Genomic DNA, 26,066 nt, shown 5'->3' with positions numbered 1-26,066 from the left:
GAGTGAATTAAGGACCTAGTCACTTGCATTGCTTTTGGAGAGCGGCGAATTGCACGTCATAGATTTGGTTCCTAAGAAAGTAATTGAAAATTGGGCATCTTCATGGGCTACTATATATCATGTTGTCATGATAGTTTATTGTATTTGAAATATTCTTTAACCAATTAACTGAAACTTAGACAACTTCAAGGGAAGATTCTAGAATTAGGTTGCTGTTAAATATTCTGATTTGTGTCTGAACTAAAAGTCCCAATACGACATATCACTTTGACAGAAGTCATGTCAGAAAAGCATTGGGAAAAAGTGACGTACAGAGGAGCACTACAGGAGTGAAGCCACTGTCCACATAAGACGGTACAGACCCACATCAATCCGAATCCTATTGTTTTTGAAAAAATATTTTGGCACTCTGAATAAAGTCAACTTATCATCTGACCATATCTTGTGATTTCTTTAGTCTTTATCAGCCCCAAATGTTTTAATCACTTCTACAGCGGGCAGACTTTTAGCATAGCCCCTTGTACACCCCTGCTGGCTTACTCCTACTAGCTAACCAACAGCTGCTGTATGCTGTACAATAGCACCCTGTCTGGCTTGTTTGTTGCAAATCAAATATTAAGTGAACCGTTGATGTTATAAGTAAATAAAGTGCATCCATATATCAGTTAGACACCTTCATCTCCTACCTGTAATTCATGCAGCACAACAAGACCTTCGTAAAGGTTGACACCACCCCTTAGCCGGCCTGTACACTTTTACTGTACAGCAGTGGCCCATCCATCTTAGCTCAGGGCCCCATCTCTGTCACCACCACTTCATTTGCAGAGTGATCTTCCAGTGACACCCCTTACAGCCTAACTGATTGTGTGAGGAGGATCTGACACCGCAGTGGAGGGGAGGAGGAGGTGTGGGAGGGCATCTCCGCTAGACAGGACAATCAATTCCCCCTTTGCCAATGTTTAATCATCCCTGTTTCACCCACTGCCACTTACTTCCTTCCCACATGCACGCACTTCCCTTCCTCACACAAATACACACCCACAGTAACAGTAGCTTACCAATCTGCCAGTCCCACTGCACCTTTAACAGCTCCTTGTGTTCCATGATGGCCCTGAAACAGAAAGAAAATTACACAATTCCTGTCAGGCACAGGTGAGATTTGTGAGATGGGGGGATAAACAGTGTGAGTGATGGAGGGAGGAAAGTAAGATAGGAGGATCAAAAGTCTCTTGACAGGAAGCTCAGTTTTGACAACTCAGCACCTGTGATTCTGACGAGGGACAAGTCCGTCCTATCAGAGCGAGGTGGGGGTACAACCCACTGACCCTACGGAATGGATCTTGGGAATTCTATTGACGGAATCATCTGACTCCAGAGGGGCACTTACAATAGAAACAACATGGCAGACCATTCACCCCCCCCCCCCCCCCCCCCCCGGTCTAAAAAGAACACCAGCAAGAGACAGAGACAGGTCCCCATGCACCCACTGGCATGGGCGATGTCTCATAACCAGGGGGTTTCATCATTCCTCTTTAAGCCTCATAATGAGCTTATTAAAAAGTTAAAGAGTCACAATCTGATCTGGAGAGAGAGAGAGGCGTAATACTATAGAACCTGCTGGTGGGAGTATATGTTGAATATGGGGCATGTCTGTAGATATGTAGCTGGCATCAACGGCTGTATAAGATCAGATGGCAAATGCTACAGAACGTATACACTAAGTATTCAAAACATTAGGAACACCTGCTCTTTCCATGACAGACTGAACAGGTGAATCCAGGTGAAAGCTATCATCCCTTATTGATGTCACTTGTTAAATCCACTTCAATCAGTGTAGATGAAGGAGAGGAGACAGGTTAAAGAATGATTTTCAAGCCTTGAGACAATTGAGACATGAATTGTGTATGTGTGCCATTCAGAGGGTGAGTGGGCAAGACAAAAAATGTAAGTGCCTTTGAACAGGGTATGGTAGTAGGTGCCAGGTGCACCAGTTTGTGTCAAGAACTGTAATGCTGCTAGGTTTCTCACGCTCAACAGTTTCCTTTGTGTATCAAGAATGATCCACCACCAAAAGGACATCCAGCCAACTTTACACAACTGTAGGAAGCTTTGGGGTCAACATGGCCAGCATCTCTGTGGAATGCCTTCGACACCTTGTAGAGTCCGTGCCCCAGCAAATTGAAGCTGTTCTGAAGGCAAACTCAATATTAGGAAGGTGTTCCTAATGTTTAGTATACTCAGTGTAGATGAGGTTAATTTAAGGGTTCCAGCTTGCTAATGTTAGTGTTGGAGTGTTAAATATAGATATAGCTATAAATATAGATATAGCACTACAGTTCTGAGTTTCTACTGGCTGCTCTTGTGGTATTGGTGAAGAGGGATGCTCTGTCCAGTATAGTATCAGTGAGGAATGACACACTAGACCTGAGTTCAAATACAGTTTGAATCTTTGAAAGACTTTGACCGTTTGCCTGCCTTGAGTGACAGATTTTCAGAGTTTGCCATTTTGGGACTATTCTATTGGTTCCATTGTACCAGACAAGCTCAAACAAGCTAAATATATTTGAAATGATTTCAAACAGTATTTGAAGCCAGGTCTGACACACACAAACACACTCACAGCTGAATGCCGCTGAAGAAAGAGCCGAACAGTCCCATCATGCCCAGGAACTCCACCCTGCTCAGGTTCTTAACGATGAACTCCTCACACACGTTAGAGATTCCATAGAGCATGGCCCCTCCCAGAACCAGCAGGTCCCCCAGGAGCTTATGTTCCCCTAGGCAGACAGAGTGCGAGAGCGAGGAGGAAATTACTAGAGCACAACATTACAATAGCCTATCATATGAAAGAGCTATCCTTGAGTTATCCATGACAAATAGGTTATCATATGAAACGCTCTTCAGTAATATCAGACTAAGTGGCTAGCCTATAAAAACCCATTAGTAATGGATGACAACAAGGCAGTGAAAGACATTGGCTGATAAGAGAGGTACAGACAGCAACTGGGCTGCAGCAACTTTTCTTAATTGGAGTTAATAAACTAAGGAAATTTCAGATACTGTTCACTTTATTGGGTTTGAAATAACGCTCTTCTTAGTAACACTACTGTGTAGCTGGTAAGACAAATGGCCATTATTGATTGTAACCTGATACCAAAGTATTGCATTATCCCATTATCCCTTTATGAATAGTCATGTAGGGATCAACCGTGCCCGATCAAACAAAGATCTTACAGATACTCAGCACACATTTGAGATATAATATAACTATTCTGTCAATTCTGAGACAGAAATGAAACTCTAGCAGTTTGTTTGTAATGAAACTCTAAACTCCTCGGATCCAGAACATGTAATATGATTTGGATTGGAACATTTATTATTCATAGTGAACCAAAAGTCTGTCTACTGGAAATCCAGGGGGTAATTAATGCAATAATGAGAGGGGGAGGCTGTCCATAGATGTGAAAGGCCCACCGCACCAGGGATAACACCGGGGAGCTGACTGTGTTGTTGCTAAAGGTACTGAGGTTTAAACACAATGAGACAGTGATGGTGAACTGCACAGTGAGGACACTGTGTGTTGGGGTGATCGGGGTATTTGCGTGAAGGACACAGCAGACTGAAGGTCTCCAATGAGTCAGAGCAGTACACATTTATTATGAGTCTTTGTAAATGCTTAATTAAATGGTTATTCAATAACACTGTGTTATTGGCCCTTGGGGCAGTAAGGGTATTGTTTGTGTGTGTGTGTGTGTGTGTGTGTGTGTGTGTGTCTTACCTAGGCCCTGCTGTCTTCCCACCAGGACATCTGCCCCCACCATGCAGCCGATGCCCAGCAGACACACCCCAACGCCCACAAAATGCACGGCCTTGTACCTCACCAGCAGGAAGAACCAGGACAGCAGCAGCACCACGGGGATGGTGAAACAGTCTAAGAGCTGAGAGGCAGAGGAGAGACATACAGGGTTAGAACGGACACAATGAACTGTGGTTAATAAAGACACAACAGAACGAACATGGTTAAAAATCAGGGATGGGCAACTGGCCGCCCTTTGTAGGCCCCCGGATCAATGTCCCCCTCCCCCAACATAATTTTTTAGGAACTCAGTCGGGGTCTCAACTTAATGTTGAGAGTTAGAATATCCAAGGTGCAATTTTGAAATTTGGTTGTGCATCATCAGTTTCTTTCTTGTTATTAAGTCACTCACAGTCAGTCACTCAATAACCTCATGTCAAGTAAGTAAGTAAGTCTAGACAGCTATCTAAACTTGTAGTAATCATGGTAGAATTACCGACCAGGAGGCCCCATTGATTTTATTAGTCACTCTCACTCAGATATCACCCCCGTCAAAGTTGCCCATCCCTGGTTTAAATGGAGTTCCAAGATACTGTACGCCACATAGACAAGAGAGACACACGTAGGGGGATGGTATCACAGTAGAGCTAAAAACCACCCCCACACAGAGGCAAGGGGCTGACACATAGGACACACACTGTACTAGAGGACAAGGTCAGAGGACAGTCCAACACTAATGGTGATGAGAAAGAATGAGGATGGAGAATTAGGGGTGGAGGATTTTGCGTCAGGCAGGAGAAAGGGTCATACCGGAGGGAGGAGAGGTAAGGTTTACGATTGCCTAGGGGACCATCAGGCCTCCATTCCGGGAAGCCTTTCTGGCACTTAGTGGTAGAAGTATGGGCTCACCCTCGGGGACAAGTAGTGCACAGGAGAACAAAGTGCTAAATTCAACCGTAGGACAGCAAAATGCCCCCCCATCACAGGCAGAGTACACAGAGGAGAAGAGAAGAGGTGGTGGAGTGGCTCTCCTGACAGCTCACAACATTGATGTGCGCAATTAACGTTTTGACACCTAGGACAACCCTGGCATAATAATGTGTGGTTTAATCGATTTGTCTAAACACCAGCCCAGTATGTCTCAGTCTCTCCTCACACCAGTATGTCTCAGTCTCTCATCAGACCAGTATGTCTCAGTCTCTCCTCAGACCAGTATGTCTCAGTCTCTCTCATCAGACCAGTATGTCTCAGTCTCTCTCATCAGACCAGTATGTCTCAGTCTCTCTCATCAGACCAGTATGTCTCAGTCTCTCATCAGACCAGTATGTCTCAGTCTCTCATCAGACCAGTATGTCTCAGTCTCTCATCAGACCAGTATGTCTCAGTCTCTCCTCAGACCAGTGTGTCTCAGTCTCTCATCAGACCAGTGTGTCTCAGTCTCTCATCAGACCAGTATGTCTCAGTCTCTCAACAGACCAGTATGTCTCAGTCTCTCTCATCAGGCCAGTATGTCTCAGTCTCTCTCATCAGACCAGTATGTCTCAGTCTCTCATCAGACCAGTATGTCTCAGTCTCTCATCAGTCCAGTATGTCTCAGTCTCTCTCATCAGACCAGTATGTCTCAGTCTCTCATCAGACCAGTATGTCTCAGTCTCTCATCAGACCAGTATGTCTCAGTCTCTCCTCAGACCAGTGTGTCTCAGTCTCTCCTCAGACCAGTGTGTCTCAGTCTCTCATCAGACCAGTATGTCTCAGTCTCTCAACAGACCAGTATGTCTCAGTCTCTCTCATCAGACCAGTATGTCCCAGTCTCTCCTCAGACCAGTGTGTCTCAGTCTCTCATCAGACCAGTATGTCTCAGTCTCTCAACAGACCAGTATGTCTCAGTCTCTCATCAGACCAGTATGTCTCAGTCTCTCCTCAGACCAGTGTGTCTCAGTCTCTCATCAGACCAGTATGTCTCAGTCTCTCAACAGACCAGTATGTCTCAGTCTCTCATCAGACCAGTATGTCTCAGTCTCTCATCAGACCAGTATGTCTCAGTCTCTCATCAGACCAATATGTCTCAGTCTCTCATCAGGCCAGTATGTCTCAGTCTCTCCTCAGACCAGTGTGTCTCAGTCTCTCCTCAGACCAGTGTGTCTCAGTCTCTCATCAGACCAGTATGTCTCAGTCTCTCAACAGACCAGTATGTCTCAGTCTCTCAACAGACCAGTATGTCTCAGTCTCTCATCAGACCAGTATGTCTCAGTCTCTCCTCAGACCAGTGTGTCTCAGTCTCTCTCATCAGCCCAGTATGTCTTAGTCTCTCATCAGACCAATATGTCTCAGTCTCTCATCAGGCCAGTATGTCTCAGTCTCTCAACAGACCAGTATGTCTCAGTCTCTCAACAGACCAGTATGTCTCAGTCTCTCAACAGACCAGTATGTCTCAGTCTCTCCTCACTCATCAGGCCAGTATGTATCAGTCTTTCCTCTCTCATCAGGCCAGTATGTCTCAGTCTCTCCTCAGACCAGTATGTCTCAGTCTCTCTCATCAGCCCAGTATGTCTTAGTCTCTCATCAGACCAATATGTCTCAGTCTCTCATCAGGCCAGTATGTCTCAGTCTCTCCTCTCTCATCAGGCCAGCATGTCTGAGGTCTCTCCTCTCTCATCAGGCCAGCATGTCTCAGTCTCTCCTCTATCATCAGGCCAGCATGTCTCAGTCTCTCCTCTCTCATCAGACCAGTATGTCTCAGTCTCTCATCAGACCAGTATGTCTCAGTCTCTCTCATCAGACCAGCATGTCTCAGTCTCTCCTCTCTCATCAGGCCAGCATGTCTCAGTCTCTCCTCTCTCATCAGGCCAGCATGTCTCAGTCTCTCCTCTCTCATCAGGCCAGCATGTCTCAGTCTCTCCTCTATCATCAGACCAGCATGTCTCAGTCTCTCCTCTCTCATCAGACCAGTATGTCTCAGTCTCTCATCAGACCAGTATGTCTCAGTCTCTCCTCTATCATCAGACCAGCATGTCTCAGTCTCTCCTCTCTCATCAGACCAGTATGTCTCAGTCTCTCATCAGACCAGTATGTCTCAGTCTCTCCTCTCTCATCAGACCAGTATGTCTCAGTCTCTCTCATCAGACCAGTATGTATCAGTCTCTCATCAGACCAGTATGTCTCAGTCTCTCCTCTCATCAGACCAGCATGTCTCAGTCTCTCCTCTCTCATCAGACCAGTATGTCTCAGTCTCTCTCATCAGACCAGCATGTCTCAGTCTCTCCTCTCTCATCAGACCAGTATGTCTCAGTCTCTCTCATCAGACCAGCATGTCTCAGTCTCTCCTCTCTCATCAGACCAGTATGTCTCAGTCTCTCTCATCAGACCAGTATGTCTCAGTCTCTCCTTTCTCATCAGGCCAGTGTGTTTCTAATGGAAGGCTTTTTCACCGCTTGGTTATATTAACCGGTCTGTTCCTGTAGCATGCCCTTGAGAGAGAGGGAGAGAAGGATAGAAAGATAGAAGTAACAGAGCAGGAGAGAGAAAAATATAGAAAAATAAAGAAAGAGGGAACAAGGGAGAGAGGAAAAGGAGCACAGAGGAGAGGGAGCGAGAAAGAGAAGGAGAGAAAGGGAAAAGTGACAGGAAACGAGATGGAGAGAGATAAACAGTGTAGGCCAGGGATTTTTCTTGAGCGGATGGTCGGGTGGACTGGCATGCAAACTGACCGCAAGAAGCCCAAAGATTTGACTAAAACAATAAATACTGTTTCTCAGAAAACTTGGGGGGGGGGGGGGCCAAATAAAACCGTGGGTCAAATTCGGGCCCCAGGCCACCAGTTGGGGAACCCTGATGTAGGGTAACAATAACCATGAGAGAACCCTGAAAGTGAGTGAATGATTGAGGTTGAGTTCTGTTACTCTCATCTGTTCTCTCAGTGCTATCTGTGTAACAGCTATGGCAGGAAACTGACAACTTCTACAGTGAGTTATTGGCAAAATAATAGACATGACTTGGTAATGAAATTATCTGCTCCTCTTTACAAATACCAGCCAACAAATGAAACCCCTGGCTATTTAGTCAGTCCCAATAAGACTCTCTGCTTAACTCTACCGAATAAATCTTCATTTAATTCCTCAGTTTTAAAGTGTTATGTCCCCAGGCTGGCTACCTGCATATCTCTAACTGGAAGAGTGTGAATAGCAGTGAAGATAATGTCCCTAGCCAGCTGTTATAATGAGTTGATGAAGAGGCGTTTTCTCCAGATGTACCCACTGATCTCCTCATACTGGAGCCTAGCCAGACTCCATGACCATTCATAACAACTAATCATTTCCCCCTTAATGGGAAAGTCCTTTATAGCACTGTTTTATGCCTTGTTCTCTCCATGACGGAAATATTAATATTGATGAGGCATTGTCTAACCTCGTTATAGTTTATAAAAAACTGTTGAGAATTGTTGTGCCTATTTCTTTCCTCCACCCTCCCTAAAGAATCAGTGGGAGAGCCAATTCAATTAAATACCAACATCCCCTGCACAGAGGAACAAGAGAAGTGTCTGACTTGGCCTTAGAGTGAGAGGGTCCATTGATCAAGTCTCCAACTAACACCAAACTTACTTCATTTGAGATCACTTGACCTGAGCTGCTCTCTTTTTCAGTGTTTCCCCTATATTCATTTAGCCTCTGCTTAACGCCATTTTATTTATTATATTACAATATGATAATATATATTTTATTTATGATAGTTGCCGCCACTCCCCCCAAAAATAACTTAAACGACTAAAACCAGTTAAAAAGTATGTAGAAATGATAATGGAGCTATACACTCAGTGTTCAGTTTATTAGGTACACCCATCTAGTACTGGGTTGGACCCCCCTTTGTCTCCAGAACAACCTGAATTCTTCAGGGCATGGACACGTTGCTCAATTAGTAACATGTGCCAGGAAAACATTCCCCACAACACTACACCACCACCACCCAGTACCGTTGACACCAGGCAGGATGGACTGCTTATGCCAAATCCAGACTTTGCCATCAGCATGATGCAACAGGAACTGGGATTCGTCGGACCAGGCTATATTTTTTGCCCACTGGGGCCGCTTCTTGTTTTTAGCTGATAGGAGTGGAACCCGGTGTGTTCGTCTGCTGCAATAGCATATCTGTGACAAGGACCGAAGAGTTGTGCTTTCCAAGATCCCATTCTGCACACCACTGTTGTACTGTGCTGTTATTTGCCTGTTTGTGGCCCGCCTGTTAGCTTGCAAGATTCTTGCCATTCTCCTTAGACCTCTCATCATCGAGCTGTCATGGGGGCCTCATTGATTTTGTTATAATGTTTGAGTCATTCAGATGGCTTATGTCGTGTTCATATGCTATGACGAAACGTGTAGAATTGAAGAAAACTATTATACTGTTATCTCCACCCCTTAGCAAAATTTGTAGAATTACAGGAAATTTGCATTAAAACAAAGATATTGTCTCTGCAACAAAGACGAGGTCCTCAAAAAATGTCCGGTCCGAGACTGCGCCAATAGCCCCGCCCACTACCAGGCAACCCCTCCCACGCTGACTTTGCCACCACTGCGGAAAGAAAATCGCAGGGGAAACACTGCTCATTATCAAACCAACTTGCACAGCAGATCTGGAAAAAAATCTATTTATTTCAAAATATTTGTACCAGTTTGAGTTATAGCTGTTTACTGAGTCAATATTTACAGTGATTCCTTGAGCACACCTTCCTCTGAATGTTTAATCACTTTCACAATATCCTCAGACTGGGTTTACTTTGAAGAGAGAGCTACTGCTGTAGTCTGCTACTCTCAAATATCCGTCTCTTCACTGTGGAAGAGAGTCACCCTATCACTCTCCTCACCTTCCAGCCTAGTCACTCAGTGACAGTCACACCATGCGGATAGATAGATCCATCCATGTGTGAACGGTTGCTGCAGGCCACCCGTATGCTTGTCACATCAGTACGTTGGGCTGACTCTGGGTCAGCAAGGCATGGAGGTACTGATCAACTCGTCCATGCATCCTCCAGTCTGTCTGTCTGTCACAGGGCCAGACCACCAATGAGGGGATTATGTTACCGTTTACACTCGACTTCCACCACTTCACTTCAGCAGAACAATCAGTGCTCCACACCACTGGCCCTGACACTCTGTGAGACCGAGGTTCCGGGCTTGTCATCGATTGCCCTTCTTGAAACAACGATGAAGCGGAGTGGTCTCGAGTGGCAGACGGGGGATGATGTAAGCAGAGCGGTACCTGATGGAGATAGACCCTGACACTCCATCTGTTTTCTGTCTGGCTGAGTAGAGGTGGGGGCAGTGACAGAGGAAGAGACAAAGACAGAATCCCACGATGTCACAGATCCCTCTGGAACTTTCATTGCGCACACCTGGCCCCTATTCCCACTGATTGTGTTTATATATATGTGCCCTTTGTTCACCATGGTGCTGTCCATTATTGTTGCTATGTCCGTTGGTGCGTGTGAGTACCTGTGCTGTGTGTGTTTTGGGCTTTCGTGCCTTTGTGGATCGCGCAGATGATTACGGGTCTCGTCCCGTGTGATAATCATTGTGCGCTAGTGTTATTTATTCAAGGTACTCCTTGGTCTTTTGTTTGGGTTTCAACTCTGTGTTTTTGTTACGTGTTTGTTTGGTCTTCGTCCCCGTGCCCTGACATGGCACGCCGTAATTTGGGGTATAATAAAAAAAACTATTACGCATTCCTGAACCTGTCTCCTGAATCATTCATGCCAACGTGACACACGAGCCGATAATAGACACATTTAAATATGTTTTTCTTCCAACTTCTTTCCACATGGCTCCCTCTGTCTCGATACTAGGAAATTGAAAATGCTGGATCTGCACTTCTAGGATCTGAAGAAAGAATCAATCTATATTTATTCAGATTGTTGCTGATACCTTATATTCTCAGGCTATCATAGACTAGGGTAAATCTATTTGAGATAAACGGTTGAGATTGATATAATTTAACAGGGTTGTCAAATTATTTAATAATTTCTTTGAAAAAAAATATTTTTATAAAACGTTTTTTTTTTTAAACCTTAAAAGTAAATTATAAACGCATAAATTGTAGCTTAGACAAATTTTACATTATCTGAGGTGTTTGTGTTGTGCCCGTCATCGGCTGAGACATAACATGCTCTTGAATACATATGAAAAATATTAATAACATTCCAGCCATGAGGTCAAATAGGGGGCTTTTGGTCATTGACTGTAGGGAAGGACTACTGAATGACAATGACACCACCACACGCTGTATAGCCTATTTGACTGATATGGCTGTATACACAAGCTATACCCATTATCACAACTTTGCAGTTGGCACTGATCTCATTTCTCCGCTCTCATCTCAAATCAAATTTTATTTGTCACATGCGCAGAATACAACAGGTATACAACAACCTTACTGTGAAATGCTTACTTACAAGCCCTTAACCAACAGCGCAGTTCAAGAAATAGATTTAAGAAAATATTTACTAAATAAAATAAAGTCAAAATATAAAGTAACACAGTAGAATTACATAACAATAACAAGGCTACATACAGGGGGCCCGGTACCGAGTAAATGTGCGGGGGTACAGGTTAGTCGAGGTAATTTGTACATGTAGGTAGGGGTAAAGTGATAGTCTGGGTGTTCAATTGATTAATTGTTCAGCAGTCTTATTGCTTGGGGGTAGAAGCTGTTAAGGAGCCTTTTGGACCTAGACTTGGCGCTCCGGTACCGCTTGCCGTGCGGTAGCAAAGAGAACAGTCTATGACTTGGGTGACTGGAGTCTGACAATTTTGTGGGCCTTCCTCTAAGTGTCAGGACTACTAATAAAAAACAAATAGAAATAAAAACTAACATAAAAAAGCAAAACTATAATAACCTGTGTGAGCAGGAAGTACCATAAAAGTCCAGGTAAGCCAGTGAAGTACTAATGGAAGTGTCTGTTCCCGTTCAGCCCTGACTACTGAGAGAGGAGAGTGTTTAGGTGCCTGATTTAAGACTACAGAGGGGATACCAACACACTCCTCACTGTCTGTCTCCCCAAATCACTCAGCCCTGAGGCCCCTGGATGGATCCTGAGTCCTGGCTGGGCTCCGGAGGGGTGGAGGGAAATGCCAGATTTAGCTGAGATTAGAGGAAATGAAGAGGGGGAGAAAAAAAAATCTATCCTGCTCTCAGCAGGACTCTCCTATAATCTTCCCTCTCTCCATCCCTCCCTCCACTAGCAAACTGATGCCTTTCGGGTGGATATGAGTAAGGCTCCTTTGGCACTAACCACATTTTAATGAAGATAAACTGACACATGGAACGAGAGTCAGCCAGTGCACCTTTAATTAGCCCCCTTATCATGTAGTCTCAACCAAAAGTGGATTCACGGCAGGGCCAGGCCGGGCAGAGGGCCAGCCAATCAAGATGGCTTTATTTATATATATTACAAACAACAAATCAAATTCATTTATTTCATTTTATATATACACATAACATTAAGTACATGAATTTGATTTGTAGTTTGTATTTTCTCCTGACTAAACAGAAATGTTGAAAAATGCAGTAGGAGGCTAATTTGTTTTATCGCAATCATATGGTACCACTACCCACCCCCCCACCCATGTACCTACTAGCATGCTAAGTGTGGGAAAATTGTTTAGACCCTCTGCAATTCTTTGCTAATGCAAACTAGCGCTAGCAGCAAAAAGCCACAGATGGAGGATGAAGACAACACCTGCTCCACTACCTCCATTGGCTTAACCAAATCTGTCAGAGTCATCATCAGCCCATGAGGTTAGCTACTGCTTTGACTTCCACAGCCTAGCTCAACATCGCCCAGCCCGGCCTTGTCATGATGAGCATGTCATCACGAGGCCACCTGCGCATTTGTCTGAACTGTAGTTGACGAACCACCCACACAACCAAAAATATGAGTCTTCCTCGTTTTGGAATACATTTTTTAAAAACCTTTATTTAACTAGGCAAGTCAGTTAAGAACAAATTCTTATTTACAATGACGGCCTACCCCGGCCAAGCCCTAACCCGGACGACGCTGGGGCAATTGTGCGCTGCCCTACGGGACTCCCAATCACGGCCGGTTGTGATACAGCCTGAAATTGAACCAGGTCTGTAGTGACGCCTCAAGCACTGAGATGCAGAGCCTTAGACCGCTGCACCACTCGGTATGGACAGTTTTATTGGCTGGCATACAGTTCGACAAAGCACGCTGTAACGGCGGCCTTCCCTCTCTTCACTAGAAGAGGGGGTGAAACAGGGATCGGACCAACACGCAGCGTAGCCAGTGCTCAACATGTTTAATTAACAAAAACTACTGTGAACACTAAACAAATACAAAATAACAAAAGTGGCAAACCGATACAGACCTATCTGGCGCAGAATACAAACACAGAGACAGGAAACAAACACCCACAAAACACACGTGAAACCCAGGCTGCCTAAGTATGATTCTCAATCAGGGACAACGATTGACAGCTGTCTCTGATTGAGAATCATACCCGGCCGAACACAAACATCCCAACATAGAAAATCACACATAGACAAACCCACCCAACTCACGCCAGGACCAACTAAATAAATACAAGAAAAAGGAAAACAGGTCAGGAACGTGACATAACCCCCCCCTTAAGGTGCGAACTCCGGGCGCACCCGCATAAACTCTAGGGGAGGGTCTGGGTGGGCGTCTGTCCACGGTGGCGGCTCTGGCGCTGGTCGTGGTCCCCAACCCACCATAGTCAAACCCCGCTTCCGTGGTCTCCTCCCAATGGCCACCCTCCATGTCAAACCCACTCTACCAAAGGGCAGCACCGGACTGAGGGGCAGCTCCTGACTGAGGGGCGAATCCTGGCTGGCTGGCTCTGGCGGATCCTGGCTGGCTGGCTCTGGCAGCTCCTGGCTGGCTGGCTCTGGCAGCTCCTGGCTGGCTGGCTCTGGCAGCTCCTGGCTGGACGGCTCTGGCAGCTCCTGGCTGGACGGCTCTGGCAGCTCCTGGCTGGACGGCTCTGGCAGCTCCTGGCTGGACGGCTCTGGCAGCTCCTGGCTGGACGGCTCTGGCAGCTCCTGGCTGGACGGCTCTGGCAGCTCCTGGCTGGACGGCTCTGGCAGCTCCTGGCTGGACGGCTCTGGCTGGTCCTGGCTGGACGGCTCTGGCTGGTCCTGGCTGGACGGCTCTGGCTGGTCCTGGCTGGACGGCTCTGGCTGGTCCTGGCTGGACGGCTCTGGCTGGTCCTGGCTGGACGGCTCTGGCTGGTCCTGGCTGGACGGCTCTGGCTGGTCCTGGCTGGACGGCTCTGGCTGGTCCTGGCTGGACGGCTCTGGCTGGACGGCTCTGGCCATACGGACAGCGCTGGGCAGGCAGACAGGTCGGACAGCGCTGGGAAGGCAGGCAGTTCAGACAGCGCTGGGAAGGCAGGCAGTTCAGACAGCGCTGGGAAGGCAGGCAGTTCAGACAGCGCTGGGAAGGCAGGCAGTTCAGACAGCGCTGGGAAGGCAGGCAGTTCAGACAGCGCTGGGAAGGCAGGCAGTTCAGACAGCGCTGGGAAGGCAGGCAGTTCAGACTCAGGCTGCGCTGGAGAGGAGGAAGGCTCTGACAGCGCTGGACAGGTGGGAGCAGCTGGAGAGAGAACCCGGAGAGACAGCCTGGTGCGGGGGGCTGCCACCGGAGGACTGGTACGTGGAGGTGGCACCGGGTATACCGGACCGTGAAGGAGGACACGCGCTCTTGAGCACCGAGCCTCCCCAACCCTACCAGGTTGAATGGTCCCCGTAGCCCTGCCAGTGCGGCGAGGTGGAATAGCCCGCACTGGGCTATGCTGGCGAACCGGGGACACCATCTGTAAGGCTGGTGCCATGTACGCCGGCCCGAGGAGACGTACTGGAGGCCAGATATGTTGGGCCGGCTTCATGGCACCCGGCAAGATTGCCCAACCTAGCCCTACCAGTGCGGCGAGGTGGAATAGCCCGCACTGGGCTAAGCACGCGTACTGGGGACACCGTGCGCTTTACCGCATAACACGGTGTCTGACCAGTACGACACCCTCTCACTCCACGGTAAGCACGGGGAGTTGGCTCAGGTATCCTACCCGGCTTTGCCACACTCCGCGTGTGCCCCCCCCCCAATAAATTTTTGGGTCTGACTCTCGGGCTCCCAACCGCGTCGCCGCGCTGCCTCCTCATACCAGCGCCTCTCTGCCTTCGCTGCCTCCAACTCCGCCTTGGGACGGCGATATTCCCCTGGCTGAGCCCAGGGTCCTTTGCCGTCCAGGATCTCCTCCCAAGTCCACGAGTCCTGGGTCTTTTTCCGCTGCTGTTGCCGCCCTTCTCCACTCCGCTTGGTCCCTTGGTGGTGGGTGTTTCTGTTACGGCTATCGTCATATTATTCCTCCTCCTCGGACGAGGAGAGGCGAGACGGATCGGACCAATACGCAGAGTGGTTAGTGTTCATAATGATTTATTAAAACGAAACTGAATACTGAATTACAAAACAAATAAACAAAGTGCATAAACCGATACAGTACCGTGTGGTGCAACAAACACAGAGACAGGAAACAAACACCCACAAAACACACGTGAAACCCAGGCTGCCTAAGTATGATTCTCAATCAGGGACAACGATTGACAGCTGTCTCTGATTGAGAATCATACCCGGCCGAACACAAACATCCCAACATAGAAAATCACACATAGACACACCCACCCAACTCACGCCAGGACCAACTAAATAAATACAAGAAAAAGGAAAACAGGTCAGGAACGTGACACACGCTCTTTTCTGTAAAACTGTGTACACATTTCTCCGAGGCCACTATGGAAGGCTCATTTGTTAGAGACATATATCAAGATTGGAAGCATCTTTGCGAGGCATGCTTCAACACCAGGCTAGCAAACCCCACTCTTTTGCACTGGATAAATGTGAAGGCTATAGTGCAAAGCCATCACAATCAATGCCAGGGTAATGTTTTAAATCAACTTAACCGCGAGTTCATAGCACTACATAGACATAGAGAATAGTGAAGAGGCCCTTAAAAAGTGCAACTTTTTGAACATTTCTACGTAATTAACCAAATATGACAAAAGAAATCGAAATCGTCTCTAACAGCTGCCCAAAAATGCTAGACTCATCGTCCGGAACAGACAGCTGACTGAGCTGCATACTCGGTTCCAGGAGGATCAACATGGAATAATGAGAGTAGGGCTGTCCCCGACAAAAAAAAATCTTAGACGACCGAAAGTCGTCTGTTCTTTCGACCAATAGATGGGTTGGCGCCCCCCCCCCCTTGGGTTGTGCCGTGGCGGAGATCTTTGTGGGCTATACTCGGCCTTGTCTCAGGATGGTAAGTTGGTGGTTGAAGATATCCCTCGAGTGGTGTGGGGGCTGTGCTTTGGCAAAGTGGGTGGGGTTATATCCTGCCTGTTTGGCCCTGTCCGGGGGTATCATCGGATGGGGCCACAGTGTCTCCTGACCCCTCCTGTCTCAGCCTCCAGTATTTATGCTGCAGTAGTTTATGTGTTGGGGGGCTAGGGTCAGTCTGTTATATCTGGAGTATTTCTCCTGTCTTATCCGGTGTCCTGTGTGAATTTAAGTATGCTCTCTCTAATTCTCTCTCTTTCTTTCTCTCTCTCGGAGGATCTGAGCCCTAGGACCATGCCTCAGGACTACCTGGCATGATGACTCCTTGCTGTCCCCAGTCCACCTGGCCGTGCTGCTGCTCCAGTTTCAACTGTTCTGCTTGCGGCTATGGAACCCTGACCTGTTCACCGGACGTGCTACCTGTCCCAGACCTGCTGTTTTCAACTCTCTAGAGACAGCAGGAGCGGTAGAGATACTCTCAATGATCGGCTATGAAAAGCCAACTGACATTTACTCCTGAGGTGCTGACTTGTTGCACCCTCGACAACTACTGTGATTATTATTATTTGACCATGCTGGTCATTTATGAACATTTGAACATCTTGGCCATGTTCTGTTATAATCTCCACCCGGCACAGCCAGAAGAGGACTGGCCACCCCTCATAGCCTGGTTCCTCTCTAGGTTTCTTCCTAGGTTTTGGCCTTTCTAGGGAGTTTTTCTTAGCCACCGTGCTTCTACACCTGCATTGCTTGCTGTTTGGGGTTTTAGGCTGGGTTTCTGTACAGCACTTTGATATATCAGCTGATGTAAGAAGGGCTATATAAATACATTTGATTTGATTGGTCTAAATTTGTTAACCTGTATTTTTCCATATATAGACACACCCTATGTGTTTTAATAAAATAATTTACAGTGGCAAGACAAAGTATGTGAACCCTTTGGAAATACCTGGATTTCTGCATTAATTAGTCATACAATTTGATCTGATCTTCGTCTAGGTCACAACAATAGACAAACACAGTCTGCTTAAACTAATAACACACAAACAATTATACGTTTTCATGTGTTTATTGAACACACCGTGTAAACATTCACAGTGCAGGGTGGGAAAAGTATGTGAACCCTTGGATTTAATAACTTGTTGACCCTCCTTTGGCAGCAATAATCTCAACCAAACGTTTTCTGTAGTTGCGGATCAGACTTCCTCTTTACAAAACTGTTTCAGTTCAGCAATATACTTGGGATGTCTGGTGTGAACTGTTCTCTTGCGGTCATGCCACATCATCTCAAATTGGGTTGAGGTCAGGACTCTGACGGGCCACTCCAGAAGGCGTATTTTCTTCTGTTGAAGCCATTCTGTCGTTGATTTACTTCTGTGTTTTGGGTGGTTGTCCTGTTGCGTCACCCAACTTCTGTTGAGCTTCAATTGGCGGACAGATAGCCTAACATTCTCATGCAAAATGTCTTGACAAACTTGGGAATTCATTTTTCCGTCGATGATAGCAAGCTGTCCAGGCCCTGAGGCAGCAAAGCAGCCCCAAACCATGATGCTCCCTCCACAATACTTTACAGTTGGGATGAGGTTTTGATGTTGGTGTGCTGTGCCTTTTTTTTCTCCACACATAGTGTTGTGTGTTCCTTCCAAACAACTCAACTGTAGTTTCATCTGTCCACAGAATATTTTGCCAGTAGCGCTGTGGAACATCTAGGTGCACTTAGTTTATTTGGACAGCAGTGGCTTCTTCTGTGGTGTCCTCCCATGAACACCATTCGTGTTTAGTGTTTTATGTATCGTAGACTCGTCAACAGAGATGTTTGCATGTTCCAGAGATTTCTGAAAGTCTTTGGCTGACACTCTAGGATTCTTCTTAACCTCATTAAGCATTCTGCGCTGTGCTCTTACAGTCATCTTTGCAGGACGGCCACTCCTATGGAGAGTAGCAATTGTGCTGAACTTACTCCATTTATAGACAATTTGTCTTACCGTGAACTGATGAACATCAAGGCTTTTAGAGATATCTTTGTAACCCTTTCCGAATTCATGCAAGTCAACAATTCTTAATCTTAGATCTTCTGAGATCTCTTTTGTCCGAGGCATGGTTCACATCAGGCAAGCTTCTTGTGAATAGCAAACACACATTTTGTGAATGTTTTTTATAGGGCAAGGCAGCTCTAACCAACATCTCCAAATCTCGTCTCATTGATTGGACTCCAGGTTAGCTGACTCCTGACACCAATTCGCTTTTGGAGTAGTCATTAGCCTAGGGGTTCACATACTTTTTCCAACCTACACTGTGAATGTTTAAATTATGTTTTCAATATAGACAGGAAAATTCAATAATTTGTGCGTTATTAGTTTAAGCACACAATGTTTGTCTATTGTTGTGATCTGATGAAGATCAGATCAAATTTGATGAGCAATTTATGCAGAAATCCAGATAATTCAAAAAGGGTTCACATACTTTTTCCTGCCACTGTATGTATGGAGCTTGTCTGATGCTTAAAGCTTACGGTTTGATGAAATAAGACAAATGCCTCAAGAGAGAGATCTAGATTACCAGAATAAAAAACCTGACCTAACTATTCACCTCTCGCAGATTCTGCAATTACTATCCTGAAGTTGCCAATAATAGGCTACACGAGGAGTCTGCAACCTTTCTCATGTGGAATGCCAATTTATCTTACCATTTCTACCGATCTGCATGCCAGTTTTGTACATTTTCATGAAACGGTTCTGTTTAATTTATAATATAATAATGTCTTCATATCTCAAAAATTGTGTTGCGGTTCATCAAAATTCTATCCAAATCTAAATGAAAATTATACAAACCTAAAAAGTAACTTCTATAGCCTACTATGTAAAATTAGCCTACAGACAGCCAACACATAACATTGCAGCCTGCAGGTAGAAAATATCAAAATAAAAATAAATATCCTATAAATCACATTGGCAACTGTCACGACTTCCGCCGAAGTCGGTCCCTCTCCATGTTCGGGCGGCGTTCGAAGTCACCGGCCTTCTAGCCATCGCCGATCCACTTTTCATTTTCCATTTGTTTTGTCTTCGTCTTACACACCTGGTTTCAATTCCCCAATTATTTGTTCATTATTTAACCCTTTGTTCCCCCCTTTGTTTGTTTGTGAGTAATTGTTTGTATGTAAATCAGTCCGTTATGTGGGCTCGCTTTATTGTATTATATTTGTCTATTTTGAGTAAATTACGTTATTTACTCATATCTGCTGTCCTGCGCATGACTCCTCTACACAAGCTACACACAGACCACATTACAGAATTACTCACCAAGAATGGAGTCAGCAGGAGCAGACAAAATGCAGAATAGTTTACCTTTGTTGTACCACAATTATAGAATATGCTATTTGTTTATACAAAATGCATAATAGGCCTATATAAAGCACTTATGATAGCTTGGTTCTCGTAACTAAACGTTTTTTTTGGTACCCGTTTCTCCTACGGACCTGTAAGTTTCACTAATGCACAATCATTGCGAGCTATCGCAAACATGACAGTTTCTCTGTGGCAATAGAGGCCCACTACAGCAGGCCCCACTGTCCTCCCATCCTTCACCCGGTCCCAGCGGGATTCGGCTCGCGCTCCCGAGGGAGTATGACGGGACGGCTGCCGGATGCCAGGGGTTCCTACTCCAGCTTGAACTCTACCTGGCGACCGTCCACCCGGCTAGTTTGGGACGTGAGAGCGTGTCCGCCCTCGTCTCCTGCCTCTCAGGCAAAGCCCTGGAGTGGGCCAACGCCGTATGGAATGAAGGAGACGCGGCGTTGGACCATTACGCAGAGTTCACCCTCCGCTTTCGGGCAGTTTTCGACCACCCGCCTGAGGGTCGAGCGGCGGCTGAACGTCTGTTCCACCTGAGGCAGGGGACGAGGAGCGCGCAGGATTTCGCTTTGGACTTCCGGACCCTGGCCGCCAGCGCGGGATGGAACGACAGGGCCCTGATCGATCACTACCGGTGCAGTCTGCGCGAGGACGTCCGTCGGGAGTTGGCCTGCTGAGACACCACCCTCACGTTGGACCAGCTGGTGGACCTGTCCATCCGGCTGGACAACCTGCTGGCTACCCGCGGACGTCCGGATCGGGGCCTGTCAGTTCCGTCCCCCAGCACCTCCGCTTCGATGGAGCTGGGAGGTGCTGCACTTAGGGCGACCGGAGGAGGGGCCATTCCCTGCACCATCTGTGGCCGCAGAGGGCACACTGCTGGTCGGTGCTGGGGGGGTTCCTCAGGGAGTCGAGGCAGCAGGCAGGGCACTATCGTGTCACCCCAGGTGAGTCGGCACCAGGCTCACCCAGAGCCCCCTGTTGCTCACATGTATGTGTTTATTAAATTTGCTGAGTTTTCCCCGCATTCCCAGCATAAGGCACTCGTAGATTCAGGCGCAGCTGGGAATTTTATCGACCATTCATTTGCCCATAGTTTAGGGATTCCCCTTGTTCCTGTGGATATGCCGTTCCCTGTGCACGCCCTAGATAGTAAACCATTAGTGTCAGGTGCTGATTAGGGAGGCCACCGTTCCACTAAGCATGGTTACGCAGGAGGGTCACAAGGAGAGAATCAGTCTCTTCCTTATTGATTCTCCTGCGTTTCCCGTGGTGCTGGGCCTACCCTGGTTGGCCTGTCAAGACCCCACTATTTCGTGGCAACAGAGGGCTCTCAAGGGGTGGTCATGAGAGTACTCAGGGAGGTGTGTAGGGGTTTCCATCGGTGCGACTACGGTGGAATGGTCCAGACCAGGTCTCCACCGTGCGCATCCCCTCAGAATATGCCGATTTGGCTCTCGCCTTCTGTAAGAAGAAGGCGACTCAATTACCACCCCATCGACGGGGGGATTGTGCAATACATCTCCTGGTAGACGCAGCACTTCCCAGGAGTCACGTGTATCCTCTGTCACAGGAGGTGACGGCGGCTATGGAAACATATGTCTCCGAATCCCTGGGGCAGGGATACATTCGGCCCTCCACTTCACCTGCCTCCTCGAGTTTATTTTTTGTGAAGAAGAAGGATGGAGGTCTGCGCCCGTGTATTGACTATCGGGGTATCAAATCAGATCACTGTGAGGTACAGCTCTAATCGCCAGTGTGATCGAGTCAATGCACGGGGCATGCTTCTTCACAAAATTGGATCTCAGGAGCGCTTACAACCTGGTGCGTATCCGGGAGGGGGTCGAGTGGAAGAAGGCATTTAGTACCACCTCAGGGCACTATGAGTACCTCGTCATGCCGTACGGGTTGATGAATTCTCCATCAGTCTTCCAGGCCTTTGTTGACGAGATTTTCCGGGACCTGCACGGGCAGGGTGTAGTAGTGTATATCGACGACATTCTGATATACTCCGCTACACGCGCCGAGCATGTGCCCTGGTGCGCAGGGTGCTTGGTCGACTGTTGGAGCATGACCTATACGTCAAGGCTGAGAAATGTCTGTTCTTCCAACAGTCCGTCTCCTTCCTAGGGTACCGCATTTCCACTTCAGGGGTGGAGCTGGAGAGTGACCGCATTTCAGCCGTGCGTAATTGGCCGACTCCCACCACGGTGAAGGAAGTGCAGCGGTTTCTATGGTTTGCCAACTACTACCGGAGGTTTATCCGGGGTTTTGGTCAGGTAGCAGCTCCCATTACCTCACTGCTGAAGGGGGGACCGGTGCGGCTGCAGTGGTCGGCTGAGGCGGACAGGGCTTTTGGTCACCTGAAGGCTCTGTTTACCTCGGCTCCCGTGATGGCTCATCCGGATCCCTCTTTGGCGTTCATAGTGGAGGTGGACGCGTCCGAGGCTGGGATAGGAGCCGTGCTCTCTCAGCGCTCGGGCACGCCACCAAAGCTCCGCCCCTGTGCTTTCTTTTCGAAGAAGCTCAGCCTGGCGGAGCGAAACTATGATGTGGGGGACCGGGAGCTGTTGGCTGTCGTCAAGGCTTTGAAGGCGTGGAGACATTGGCTCGAGGGGGCTAAACACCCTTTTCTCATCTGGACTGACCACCACAATCTGGAGTACATCCGGGCGGTGAGGAGACTGAACCCTCGCCAGGCAAGGTGGGCCATGTTCTTTACCCGTTTTGTTTTCACTCTGTCCTACAGACCAGGTTCCCAGAACGCTAAGGCAGACACACTGTCCCGGATGTATGACACAGAGGAGCGGTCCATGGATCACACTCCCATACTTCCGGCCTCTTGCCTGGTGGCGCCTGTGGTGTGGGAGCTGGACGCGGACATCGAGCGGGCGTTACGCACAGAGCCCAGTCCCCCCCAGTGTCCAGCTGGGCGCATGTATGTTCCTTCTGCTGTCTGCGACCGTTTGATCTATTGGGCCCACACGTCACCCTCCTCTGGTCATCCTGGCATCGGTCGGACGGTGCGTTGCCTTAGTGGGAAGTACTGGTGGTCCACCTTGGCCAAGGACGTGAGGGTTTATGTGTCCTCCTGCTCGGTGTGCGCCCAGTGCAAGGCTCCCAGGCACCTGCCCAGAGGGATGTTACAACCTCTACCCGTTCCACAACGGCCCACCTGTCGGTGGACTTCCTGACGGATCTTCCTCCCTCACAGGGCAACACCACGATCCTGGTCGTTGTGGATTGGTTTTCTAAGTCCTGCCGTCTCCTCCCTTTGCCTGGTCTCCCTACGGCCCTACAGACTGCGGAGGCCCTGTTCACTCACGTCTTCCGGCACTACGGGGTGCCTGAGGACAGTCTCTCTGATCGGGGTCCCCAGTTCACGTCCAGGGTCTGGAGAGCGTTCATGGAACGTCTGGGGGTCTCGGTCAGCCTTACCTCAGGTTTTCACCCCGAGAGAAACGGGCAGGTGGAGAGAGTAAACCAGGATGTGGGTAGGTTTCTGCGGTCATATTGCCAGGAGCGGCCGGGGGAGTGGGCGGCGTTCATCCCCTGGGCAGAGATGGCCCAAAACTCACTCCGCCACTCCACCACTAACCTCTCTCCCTTCCAGTGCGTACTGGGGTATCAGCCGGTTCTGGCACCTTGGCATCAGAGCCAGATCGAAGCTCCTGCGGTGGAAGAATGATTTAAGCGCTCGGAGGAGACCTGGGACGCCGCCCATGTGCACCTGCAAAGGGCTGTGAGGCGGCAGAAGGCGAGCACCGACGGCCACCGCAGTGAGGCCCCGGGGGACCGGGTCTGGCTCTCGACCCGAAACCTGCCCCTCCACCTGCCCTGCCGGAAGCTGGGTCCGCGGTTTGTGGTGCCATTCAAAGTCCTGAGGACACTGAACGAGGTATGCTACAGGTTACAGCTTCCCCCAGATTACCGTATTAATCCCTCGTTCCATGTGTCTCTCCTCAGGCCGGTGGTGGCTGGTCCACTCCAGGAGTCTGAGGTCGAGGGGGCCCCGGTGTATACTGTTCGAGCCATCCTGGACTCGAGGCGTCGGGCGAGGGGCCTTCAGTACCTCGTGGAGTGGGAGGGGTACGGTCCGGAGGAGAGATGCTGGGTGCCGGTGGAGGACGTCTTGGACCCTTCGTTGCTGCGGGGGTTCCACCGTCTCCATCCGGATCGCCCTGCGCCTCGTCCTCCGGGTCGTCCCCGAGGTCGGTGTCGGCGCACTGCTGGAGCCGTGCGTCAAGCGGGGGGGTACTGTCACGACTTCCGCCGAAGTCGGTCCCTCTCCTTGTTCGGGCGGCGTTCGGCGGTCGACGTCACCGGCCTTCTAGCCATCGCCAATCCACTTTTCATTTTCCATTTGTTTTGTCTTTGTCTTACACACCTAGTTTCAATTCCCCAATTACAATTATTTAACCCTTTGTTCCCCCCTTTGTTTGTGAGTAATTGATTGTATGTAAATCGGTCCGTTATGTGAGCTCACTTTATTGTATTATATTTGTCTATTTTGAGTAAATTACGTTTATTTACTCATATCTGCTGTCCTGCGCCGGACTCCTCTACACAAGCTACACACAGACCACATCACAGCTACACATGGCCTGTCTGCAACTTACTTGAAACATTGCATCAACTATTAACTAGGGACCGGCCCGAAGCTTGCGCTAGCATTGTATAAAATATTCTGGGCCGTTAGAATTTCCAGCGCCAGTGAGCTCAGGACAGACACAGTTGTAGGCTATTTGCGCAAGAGATAAGAAACATACCGGAGCTGAGTACCAGCACCTCAAATTTTCTACTGCTTGAGCTCATGTTCCTCTTATAGAATATTAGCTCAACAGTATTGTGGAGCTCCTACACCTAAATATGAACAGTACCAGCACCCAAAATGAGTATATATTTCAGTCCAAGTCAAGCACCGATAAGCATTTATGAGGTAGGCCTATTTTATGACGTTTCCACTGGATCAGAGCATCACATTTTTCCCTTTCACGCTGAGTGGTTATCGAAAGGGAGAGAGCTGGAAAGATTTTTCAAATACATTGCGGGACTATTGTTATTCTCAATGGATGTAAAAACAGACTTTGCTTGCTGTTTGAGGTGAAGAAAATATGACTTTGAGAAGCTCCATAGGTCATTAATGGCGGTGCGTTAAGCCAATCAGAAATACTATCCGATCCCCAAATGAGCACATTTATATGCCTACATTTGTGCGCAGGCCAGGTGGCCTATAGGCCTACTTCTATGCGTGCGCGTCCTTACTCAACATTGACAGCAGGCTCCAAACAAAAGACCAAGACTAAATTGACACCTCGTAAATGGAATGAAATAAACCAAAACTTGTTTCTCACAAGTGTAGCATTGGTTATGCATCCTGCAAAAAAAAAAGGGTCCACTCAGACAATGAGAACGGGAATACTTGAATAATAATATTGAATGCATTAAAATAAATTACCATAACCAAATTAACAACATTGTAGATTATAAATTATGGGAATTAACGGTAAATGTACTAATGGCGATATATGTAATGGGGAATTGATCTACACTAACAAGCAAAGCAAACAATTCACACAATGAAGTTATGAAACAATGAATGTGCACAAATTGGCTGGAGTGAGAAGTGCATTGTGCATCTGGGCGCATGATCAATCCCACGTCTGCATTGGCCATGTGGCATTTATGGTGATATGGCCTCAGCAGAAGTCAAGGCATTCATACTTATTGCGCTTCGCTGAGCAGTGCAGAGCTGTTTTCAAGGTAGTGAGCTACTGCCCCAACCTACCGTCAACTAATTATGCCAATGCGGAGCTATACAGAGCCCTCCGCATTGTTACAAAATTTGGTAGGGCAAGGTGCTTGATTTGGCCTCTGCATGCCTCTGAAGGCTCCGCATTTGCGTCACACCATCCCTATTGAGCATCCGATTACATTTTTTTTCGGATCAAACATAAATTGGCTTTTAGTCTAGGCCTCCACAATGGATTAGTTCACTGAGATGGACACAAATATATATATATTTGTTACTGCACGACGACAACAATCAAGGTCGACCAACAGCCTTATGACCAAACAATTTGCCAGTCACCTAATTGGGGTCAGACCTAGATGAAAGCAGCAGCGCCCTGTCTGGCAGGGTCTAGGACTTTTCCACTGAAATAATCACTGCTGGCCCCATGTGGTCACTACCATATCTCTGCTGAAGATGCTGAATGAAGCATGTTTATGAGGTCAGGAATTCCCATCCCTTATTGAAGGTTTAGACAGCTGTAGCCCTGACATTTCTCCTAATATCAATAGACAACTAAGAGCCATCATCACACTTCCTATGACTTACTGTTGAGAGAGACTTCTCCACTTGCCTGGCTATGTAGACTCCTTGCTCCGGCCAAATGCCACACCAATAAACTTAGTTTCTTCTCCACAATGAGTCTGGATCATTCGGGGCAGTCTGATTGGTCCAGAAACCGATGGGTTGGGCCAGAGCCAGAACACATGTGGGTAAAGTGGCAGTTTAAAAATGTGTCATTAGCTTTGATATTCTGATTGGTTAGAG

The 26,066-nt window shown here is 47.8% G+C and overlaps 1 protein-coding gene across 1 annotated transcript in view; it reads right to left on the bottom strand.

Annotated features, from left to right (window-relative positions):
* Window positions 1-26,066, bottom strand: part of LOC120023998 (solute carrier family 35 member F1-like) — an 89,509-nt gene that overhangs the window by 26,511 nt on the left and 36,932 nt on the right. Inside the window, exons 3-5 of the mRNA XM_038968088.1 lie at window positions 3,779-3,938; window positions 2,621-2,777; window positions 1,059-1,111 (exon numbers count right to left, since the gene is read on the bottom strand). Coding sequence (XP_038824016.1) covers window positions 1,059-1,111; window positions 2,621-2,777; window positions 3,779-3,938 — 370 coding nt within the window. The remainder of the gene's footprint in view (window positions 1-1,058; window positions 1,112-2,620; window positions 2,778-3,778; window positions 3,939-26,066) is intronic.

The sequence above is a fragment of the Salvelinus namaycush genome, chromosome 29 (genome assembly GCF_016432855.1).
Source record: "Salvelinus namaycush isolate Seneca chromosome 29, SaNama_1.0, whole genome shotgun sequence".
NCBI classification, from domain to species: domain Eukaryota; kingdom Metazoa; phylum Chordata; class Actinopteri; order Salmoniformes; family Salmonidae; genus Salvelinus; species Salvelinus namaycush.
Note: the sequence above shows the minus strand (reverse complement) of the source record. Positions and strands in the feature narration are given on the sequence as shown.